Source organism: Gadus chalcogrammus, chromosome 10 (assembly GCF_026213295.1).
Source record: "Gadus chalcogrammus isolate NIFS_2021 chromosome 10, NIFS_Gcha_1.0, whole genome shotgun sequence".
In the NCBI taxonomy this organism is placed as follows: Eukaryota; Metazoa; Chordata; class Actinopteri; order Gadiformes; family Gadidae; genus Gadus; species Gadus chalcogrammus.
In genome coordinates this window covers 13,596,939-13,606,467 of record NC_079421.1, presented here as the reverse complement: position 1 = coordinate 13,606,467, position 9,529 = coordinate 13,596,939, and the positions used below count along the sequence as shown (strand labels likewise).

The window sequence follows — 9,529 nt, the reverse complement described above, 5'->3', positions numbered from 1 at the left end:
AGACCTTGATCCTCCGAGACCCAGGATTCCCGGTAAACCAAAGTCCGGCCTCGCGGCTGTTAAGCTAATACACAGGACCTGGTTGGTTGTGAAGACGTTTCAGTGGGCCGCAGTGCACTTCACGTCAAGGTTACCCCAGAACCAAGTGGTCTGGAATTTCTTTCACCTATATATGTAATGTTTTGATTTTGTATTGTTTGTAGTTAGAAAGTATTTCCCCCCCCCCTGCTTGTTCTATATGCATATATCTATCTATACACCTGATGAAAAAATTATCAATAAATCGAGTTATTTCAAACCTCTGCAGTGATCGACTGTTATTCCAAGAGAAACCAAATACACATTTTCGTATAAAGTAACAACATAGTAAAAAGTAGAATCCAAATTTTATTAGAATTTGAAACGGTGTAAAGACAAAAATGGAAAAGCAACAATCATTCATACTTGACAAAGTATCAATGGCTATAGCCTTCTACACTGCTCTGTAACTCAAAAACAATACAACCACCATACACACTGCAGTAATACATCATTGCAAAAAAAACAACAGCCACGCATTCATTTAGGAATACTTCAAAACACACGCATACACACTCCCACACACACACTGAAACCCACACCCACCGGTCTCCCTGGTCTATCTCAGACTGCTGCTGTTGGGCTGTGAACAGGGGAGGCCGGGGTGGTCTGGGCTGTGGCGGTTCTGGAAGGGGGAACAAAACACAGTCAGAACACCGGCATCGTCACTAAGAACAGGGCAGTACCGACAAACCGCTTGGTTGGGTGGGTGGGTGGGGGAGGACCAGAGAGGGACCGCGCTCACCTTCTTCTTCTTCTTGTCCTTCTTCTTCTTCTTGCGGTCGGGGTCGTCGTCGCGCTTCTTCTTCTTCTTCTTGGGGTCAGAGTCTGAGGGGGTCTCTGTGGTGGAGCAAACAGAGCGGATCAGTGGACCTGAAAGAGCACCACGGCACTTAGTGTGCTTATTGATGTGTGTGTGAAGATCTCGTGTGTCGTAATGTGTACGGCAGAGGATTTGTGTGCGAGTGAGGCTGTGTCTGTATGGGGACGTGAACGTGTGAAGTTGTGTGTTTTTGAGGCTGCGTGCGTGTGAGGCCGTGTGCACGTGGGGATGTGAGCACTTGAAAATGTGTGTGTGTGTGTGTGAGAGGATGTACTGTATGTGGGGTCTGTTTGTGAGGTTGTGTGTTTGAGGATGTGTGTATTTGAGGTTGTGTGATTGAGGAGGTGTTTGTGAGTGTGTGTGCGTGTGAGGCTGTGTGCGTGAGGCTGTGTGTGTGTGAAGATGTGCGTGTATGTGAGGATGCGTGTGTGATGATGTGTGTGTGGGGATGCGAGCGGTGTACCTTGTGGTATGGGGTCCTGCGGTCGATGGTGCTTGTGCTTGTGTTTGCTCTTCTTCTTCGGAGGCTGGATGTGCATCAGCCTGTATTGCTCCGGGAGCTGAGACAGACACAGAAAATACACACATCGAATCATCAGTTCACATGGGTCAACGGTGCCTCACAGCTAGACTGCCTTCCTATGTTATGTTCCCAAAGAGGTCAAGGTGCAGTCGGTCTTACTGGCATTGATCCATTCATTTATGTTTGAATGACGGGCTTTCCCATGCAACATTTTCTAAAATCGACAAAATGGACTATTGTGCTGGCTTGCGGGCCTGTTCGTACCGGTCCTGTGTGGAGTCTGAAGCCCGTGAGCAGCGCCCCGGTCAGGGGGCTGAAGGAGTTCCCACACACGGGGGGCTTCTCGATCAGGGAGCGCAGCGAGCTGCCGTCCTGCGTGCCGGGACAGTCGATCATCCCTGCGGCGGGGAGGGGGGACCACAGAGACAGAAGAAGAACCACACGCACAAGGTAAGACAGAGGCGGGCAGTGGTCTAAGGGCTGATTATGGTCCCACGCTCACGCAACGCAAGGGGGTTACGGACCCTTTACATCCTTGTGAACCCTCCTTGCGTCCACCACAAGGGCCTGACGTGCGCCTCCCAAAAATGTTAACCCTCGTCGAGGCGACGCAGCCGCAAGGGCTGTGATGGGTCCGCTCAATAAAACCCAACGCAGAGCCAAAACGGGTTCACGACTGCGTCGAAGCATCTGCGTGGTCCTTACGTTGTGTGAAGTGGGACCATAATCAGCCCTTTAGGATGCAGGACTGGTTGAATGGCAACTGGAAGGTCGACCCACCGGCTCATCCAGGCCGGGTGGCGAGGTGTACCGGAGGCTTTCAGCGCCGTTAGTGTGTATGATTTGGTGAATATCAGGCAATAATTGTAAAGCGCTTTACGTGGTCACTGGATAGAAACGCTATATAAAATGCCGTCCATTCACACATATATAGTCAAAACTAGTTGTTTAATCGACGAGTTGATCTGAAATGTGTCGTTATAATTACGATAATCAATTCTTTGTTTTAGTTGTCAGGTCTTAATACCAAACACTGAGCAGTCAATAGCTTCAGAAATGCCAATATTGTTTCCGTTTTAAAACACAGCTTTCCTTGGCTGCTCATCGACGAAAGCAATAATTAAAAACGCTAACTTGGTCCTACATGGTAGGGTGAGCGTGGCCTCATGCATTGATCATCGTAGACAGCATTGGATTTTTTGCAGTGTCTCACGCTAGGTTGGGTCAAGGCCGGAAATCAAACCGTGGGCCTCTTGCACGGCATTGCTATCTAGTTTTAGGTACATTTAGTAAAACGGCATTGGGAGGAAATAACAGCCGTTTTACAAGACGCAAACCTATCAAAATGACAACATGCAGTCACCAAAACCCACCAGGCAGCTCTGGCAGGAAGTTGCTCAGCTTCTCCTTCACCTTCTTCCCACAGAAGCGGTTGTAAGCGTGTTCCAGGTTATAGTGTGTGATGAGGTTGGTGTTGCCCGTCAACTCATTGCCTACTGGAAGAAAAAATACAACCATCATGGAAGAAAAAATACAACCATCACATTTACAATGCATCACAATCCCAATTGCAAAATATAACCATCACACCTAAATGTATGCCAGAAAGATAAGCAACTATTGCTGCCAGTCCAGTCGTTAGGCTAGTAGATGCTCTATCTATCCATCATACATCTGGGTGGACGGACACTCTTACTTGTGATGTCACTAAGGCACAGTGAAGGGCAGATTTTGCAACGGCTTGTAATGGCTAATCACACACACCTGGTGGTAAAATAGGGGCCCACGCAAATATGCTTTTATCGTTTCCCAGAGGGTACCATAGTATCTGGCAACTGTCTCATTGCCAGCACAAAGTCAAAAGGCAACAAAATCGTTGTCAGACAGAAGACGTGAATAAAGTCACCAGGTGCATTGTGGAAGCTCATTGTTTGGTAAGCAAAGCAGTGCCATTGTCACTGGGCCCTGGTCAGAGATAATGATGTCCATATATTTACTAGCCCTCAGCAGGGGGAGGAGGGTCTGGTCCAGCAGAAAATAGTATATCCTGGAATAACAACACCCAGTACTCCTGGATAAGGCCTTCATAGTCTCTGCTGATTTACTCAGTGTACCAGGTATGGCACACCTTAAGTCGAGAGCATAGTTTAAGTCACCCCTCAGAATCAGTTGGTGGCTGGCTATCCACCTGAAGTTTAGAAAAAAGTAGGGCTGGGTTAAAATATCGATTAATCAATGCACTGCAATTTATTTGTTCTCGATTCAGATATTTTTTAATCGATTATTTCCATTAAAAAAAGAAAAGAAAAAAAAGAAGCATACTCAGTCATTGTAATCTAGAAGCGAGTATGCTTCAATGTACATGGCCTTTGACATTAGCCCATGGTATGATTATTACTTTTATGCTGCAAGTTTAGCTCAGGAACAATACTACACAATGGTGTATTCCCTTTTTGCTAGTTAAAGCACAAAGCACAATTGAATCGATATCGATTCAATTGGATCAATATCAAACCAAAATCGAATCGGATCAAGACCTAAAGAATCGAATTGAATTGAATTGTGAGGCACCTGGCAGTACCCAGCCCTAGTAAAAAGGTTGCTGAAGATTTAGCGTTATCCCAGTTAGGGGCGTAAACACATGCCAGTACCACTGGTAAATCAACCAGATGACCGTGAACACTACACAACTTATCAGAGATAACCTTTTATTGCACATCCCTATGATTGAGAATGGGGATGTGCCATGACATTGAGCATTGCATTTAGAATGGAAAATCTGAGGATGATCCTTATTGAGCAAGTGTGTTCCCTCAGTCAAGAACGCTATGTCTGTTTACAACTTTAAGTGTGAAAACATCTTTCTACACTTACTGGGTGATTAAGCCCTTTGGTATTTCAATTTGAAAACTTAGTATTTACGAATATCAACAATGAAATAATAGGAGCCTGACCAGAAACAGCAAAACACATTCTGTAGAGTAACAATTCTCTGTATGGACAGCGCGGAGGTAGAGTCGAGACATGAAAAAAAACGAAAACTAAACGACACGAAAACCCTTTGCTGGCCGCCCCTCCCCTGTTGAGAGGCTGTATATATAGGCCCCCAATGGCACAACATATCTGATCAAAGCTGACCTAAGGAGGCCGAGCCCCAGCAGAACTTCATGAACCCAAGAGTAAAATGTTGCTGCTAAACTTAACCGTAAACAAACCAAAAACACACCCATTAAATGCCGAATCTAGCACCAGGGGATTTCCCCACATGGCGTGGATAATGTCGGACAAACTACATATAATCACCATGGATCCTACTTGTATCAGACAGTTTACTACAAGCGATGTAAAAAAAAAACTCTTCCTCCACCTTCCAATCATTGTGGAAACACACCAGTACAACACTGGCAGCCTAGCCTGTGTGGCTAACCTAAACAACATCGTACTATGCGATTTACAACTTACAACAAATGCGTATTTTTAGGCAAACGTAATGGATAGAAAACAGCCTAAAGGTTTAATAACCGTAAATAACATGAATAACCGTACCAGGAAGCTCCCGTAACAAGTAGAAAGGTTCATTCATGGCTCCAGGCTTCCGGAGGACGGGCCCCTCATCCCCGGGCTGCGGCGCTAGCTGACCCGGCATAGCGACCTGGTTTTGCGGCAGAGGAGGAGTAGGTTTTCCCGGTCCAAATCCCAGAGACGTAGAACCGGGAGGACCCTGGGCTTCATTTTGCCCGTAGAGAGTTGAAAACATTTCCGTCATATCTATCTCAAGTAATACATCTAGAGAGAAAACACTTGTGCCTTCCCAGCTCGTATTGTGTGACAACAAGTGCTCGCTTGTCACGCTACCCAGCGTATTGGACAACACTAGCGTAATGGACCAGACTACCGTAACGCCAGATGTAGAACAACCCTCTGAACAAAGACAGAAAATACATGGTGAACCTTGCGAGGCAGCTGGATTCACTACATCACGTGTGCATACGAGAAACCATCCTTCCAGGCTTCAAGTTACTGGGAATGTGGACATGAATTGGGTGATGAAGGAGTGGAAAGATAAGGGGTTATGATTGTCTTCCTCATTATTTATAGAAGATCATTCAGTTGGTAAAGGGTTTTGCAAAAAGATTGCATTCAAGAGTTAAATGTAGACAGGTAACACATGGGAGAAAAATGTAATACGGGAGATGTCAGATGGGTTGCTGATCCGAGCTGTTCAGGTAAAGGCACTGCACATGTCTACACCAGCCAGTCAGCTTGCTATGGATTTAGCACAGAACCCCCAGTACAACACAGCAAGCACCTATTTGACACAACTTAAATATTGTTAACAACCTTCCAGTATTCTGATGAAAACATGCAGGAGGAATTCTTAAGAGTGAACAGTGAAGTTGTTGATATAAAGACCCTTTTTCTTATGCAGATAACTTCTCATGTCTCATTGTTCTATAATGACAAATTACAATACCACATTATGATTAATGCTTCAATTTGAAATTTGAGCAGGGGACTGAGTTGGGAACCGATGACTGAGTTGGGAACCTATCACAGCAGCCCAGACTGGAACAAAATGTCACACCACCATAATTCCGTAGGACATTAAAGTCTCTTTCAACACGACTCCAGAGATAGGTTGTCAACTTAGGCTGCTCACTGTGTTGTACTTAGTGAGTTGAACGATCAGAAGTGAAATGGTTTTGCGATGCATATGACATGACAAATGCTTTCGATTCAAATATATTTGATCCTCACTGTCTGGTTGGGTTTATTTTCCCCTGCTCAAATTTCAAATTGAAGCATTAATCATAATGTGGTATTGTAATTTGTCATTATAGAACAATGAGACATGAGAAGTTAAAAGCCATAAATTGTTCAGATATAGCATTACAAGTAAATACAAAAATAGATAACCATATTATTGTTTTTATTGTACAATGTGGCCCCTTAAGTAAGCATCTAAAGGACTTGTGGAGTTTTTGGAGCATTTATATACTGCCAATGTGTGTGACTAGGATACATCACTGCTCTATAGTAAATTGACTATATTCACGTCAGCACCAAGAGACATTTTTAGCACTTATTTAGAATGAAAATCAAGTCATTTTCGGCCCTTTCATCCATACCTTCAATTAAACCTCATCCATCCCCACAAGTCACTGTAGGTACTTCAGTATTGAGAGAAGGTTCAAAATAAGGAAATGCTGTGTACTCTCTGCCTGCTTGATTTTTAAAGACCTCAGCCTCTCTGACAACCTCAACAGGGAGCATTCTCTCACTCTGCCAAGCAGCCTGATGGATGGACCCATGAAGTCCGCCTGAAAATTGCTACTCACATAGAGGACATTCACCTTAATAAGTGTTGGAATATCAACGATATCGAGTTGTCAATTTGAATAAATACGACGCACTAACTCTCAAAATCGCATTCAACCGGCATTTTCTCTTTTCTGCTCTGCGTGTTCTGAATATCTTCAGAGGCTGCGAGCAGCTTCGATTCTTTTTGTTTTGTTAGAGCAGAACTGTGCGATGTCGAAATGCCCAGTTTGCTCAGCCTTTTAAAAACTTCCTTCTTCGCCCCACCGTGCATTAGGACACTATCAACACAGTATGCAAAGGCTGACAGGCGCGGTTCCCTTCCTCTCAAAGCTATCGCGGCAGCAGCACAAGTGGAATGGGGAGACCGTTTGGTGATTTTAGAAAATATAGAAAACATGAATGGGGACAAACGCTCAAGATCCGACAGCAAATTTGCAAATGTAAATGCCTTTAAATCGGCCGCGGATGACCGCCACAGCATGAAGCCCTTGTATGGGTTACAAAGTAGTTTGCTCTCATCCTCTATGACTTTAAGGAAATTTTCCTTGAGTCGTCCAAAAAGTTCTTTATGTCGGACAATCAGATTGGCAGCCGTTCTCCAATTCTCCTTTGTGATGTTTTCCACAATCCCTGCTATGTTGGCTTGGCATTCCATCTTGTCACCCTTTGGATTAGAAGGGTAGTGAATAATAACCTGAAAGACATATCAAAGGGTTTATTAGTAATTGACAATTTATGTAGTAAAGCACAGTGATATGTTATGTTGTTTACATCGTTATTTCTAGTTTTAGAATTGTTATGTTTGGTTGGGATACTTGCAAATACTTTCCCTGGGGTCCAATCTGACATTTATTACTGACCATCCCACACTTCTACATGTATTTAGGATCAACTTTAAGCGGACACTACATTCAATTCGGTGAACAATATCATATTTATAGTTACATTCTTCTTGAATCTCTAACCCTCCCATAGTAGGCTACTTAATACTTAATAGCCTTAGCTCCATAAACCGGGAATAGATCTAATGTTCTGGCTACACACATCGAGCAGATCCCTATGTGCTCGATGTGTTTATATATAAAGCAGTATCAGATCTACATCATAACATCTACAAGATCTACAGACTCACCTCCGTCAGACTTCGCCTGACCGGCATCTCAGCAGTTGGCCTCGACAATTTAGGAGTTGGTGTTTCGGTACAAAGTTTTTTATTAACATAATTTGTGGTCTCTGAAGGTGAGCGCTCCCTGGCCCGTTTCTCTCCACTGACGGGAGGGATGCTGTGAACTCCAGATATCGCGAGACTAACTTCCTCGCCAGGTACCCGTTCCTCTAAGGAGGTAGATGGTGTTTCTGGCACACTTTCTTTCTCTGCTTCATGCCATTTTTTAAAAACGGCAAAATCCTCTTCTATTCTTACAACCAAGCGAAAGCACGATCTACAAATTCGACCCGATCTTGAGTTGTCATTAGACAATGTTAACCCCAATGCCATTAGTCGTTCGTTAACACTTTTCTCGTTTGGTACCCTCCTTAAAGGAAATATCTTTTTTGTGTTCGAAAGAGTGCCTTTAATGCGCAAATTTCCCTTACAAAGACGGCAAAAGTCTTCTACAGACATGATTGATAACAGTGTTAGCTCAGGCGCTCTCCTAGTACGTCATATGGTAAGGGGATGGGATAGGAGGTGATTGACAGGTGGTACATCCAATCACTTACCAGTATTTTTTTAAAAGGGCCGGCCTTTTTCCAAACAGTGGCCAGTCTGCCCAGACGGTTCTGTCACAAACCAGGGGTCTCATTTATAAAACTGTGCGTGGGATCGTTACTAAAAATGTGCGTACGCCCAGAAGCCAAGCTTTGCGTGCGCCAAAAAATATTCAGATTTATAAAACCCTGCGTACGCACACCGTACGCAATCTTTGCTTTATAAATCACAGAGTGCCTACAGGTGTGCGCAGCTGAATCAGCTTCACGTTCCGCCCTGTACACGCCCCCTTTTTAACCATAAATGGTCAATGCAAATGACCTCATGAATTCGATCTGCATATAAAACAGACTCAGATGTTTTATGTCTTGTCGGAAACAATGGCAGAAGTAGGCCTACTGATAAAAGCGAAATTTCACGGAGGTTGAAGTGGAGACACTTGTGGGTGAGATGAAGGCCCGAAAGGTAGTTTTGTTCGGCGGTCACGGGATTGGGATCGCCAACATCAAAAAGCAGAGTGATTGGCAACATGTTGCTGCAGCAGTGAACTCTGTCAGTAGCACGGAGCGCACAGTCCCAGAATTAAAAAAGAAGTGGTCTGACAGTTACATATTTTTATGTAGCCTAGTGTTATGGTCCCTAAATACCCTCTCCCTGCCATTTGGATGGTCCGCCAGAAGTGCCATATAGTGCAGCATTACCACGGCGCAGACCTCTGTATTTATAGGGTTACGGTAATAAGACTGACCGAGAACACCTTGGATAATCAGTTTGTAATCACCCACGTAAAATGTTCTTGAACATAACCCCTTTTTAATGCGTGATTTGTCATGAAAAGCATTAACTGACAACGTTTGTGATGAGGAGTGGGGCTTGGTTTTCCACACTTGGGATTTAATTGACATTTGATTATGTGTTTACAGTGTCACATACAAATATTATGTTATTGACACATGGACAAATGCTTTATTCCATTCAGTCGCGCCGTCAGTGGACAGTATGGAGTGACGGGATTAAATATAGAGAATTTTCTTTTTATTTCTATTCTAAGGAGATGTTTCTCGAGTAATAA

At 44.0% G+C, this 9,529-nt stretch overlaps 2 protein-coding genes across 3 annotated transcripts; both read right to left on the bottom strand.

The window, feature by feature from the left end:
- Positions 1-356: 356 nt before the first annotated feature.
- Positions 357-5,398, bottom strand: med19a (mediator complex subunit 19a). 2 transcript variants are annotated; one of them, XM_056600683.1, is made up of 6 exons: positions 4,971-5,374; positions 2,798-2,917; positions 1,689-1,822; positions 1,365-1,461; positions 824-918; positions 357-703 (listed from the first exon to the last, which is right to left on the bottom strand). In XM_056600683.1, the coding sequence occupies exons 1-6, from the start codon at positions 5,188-5,190 to the stop codon at positions 638-640; spliced, it is 732 nt and encodes a 243-aa protein (XP_056456658.1). In that variant the 5' UTR covers positions 5,191-5,374; the 3' UTR covers positions 357-637. The 2 variants fall into 2 exon arrangements, with proteins under 2 accessions (XP_056456658.1, XP_056456657.1); XM_056600682.1 differs by having other exon boundaries at positions 359-703; positions 2,798-2,920; positions 4,971-5,398.
- Positions 5,399-5,727: 329 nt separating this feature from the next.
- LOC130390619 (uncharacterized) lies at positions 5,728-8,424 on the bottom strand. The gene is made up of 2 exons (XM_056600680.1): positions 7,879-8,424; positions 5,728-7,440 (listed from the first exon to the last, which is right to left on the bottom strand). The coding sequence occupies exons 1-2, from the start codon at positions 8,368-8,370 to the stop codon at positions 6,838-6,840; spliced, it is 1,095 nt and encodes a 364-aa protein (XP_056456655.1). The 5' UTR covers positions 8,371-8,424; the 3' UTR covers positions 5,728-6,837.
- Positions 8,425-9,529: the final 1,105 nt, after the last annotated feature.

Coding starts and splice junctions, on each gene's coding strand:
- med19a (XM_056600682.1), bottom strand. CDS start 5,190: ATGACGGAAATGTTTTCAACTCTCTACGGGCAAAATGAAGCCCAGGGT. Junction 1,462..1,688: donor TCAGACTCCACACAGGACCG/GTACGAACAGGC, acceptor TGTCTGTCTCAG/CTCCCGGAGCAATACAGGCT. Junction 919..1,364: donor GCAGGACCCCATACCACAAG/GTACACCGCTCG, acceptor GCTCCACCACAG/AGACCCCCTCAGACTCTGAC.
- LOC130390619 (XM_056600680.1), bottom strand. CDS start 8,370: ATGTCTGTAGAAGACTTTTGCCGTCTTTGTAAGGGAAATTTGCGCATT. Junction 7,441..7,878: donor TCAGGCGAAGTCTGACGGAG/GTGAGTCTGTAG, acceptor TATGTCTTTCAG/GTTATTATTCACTACCCTTC.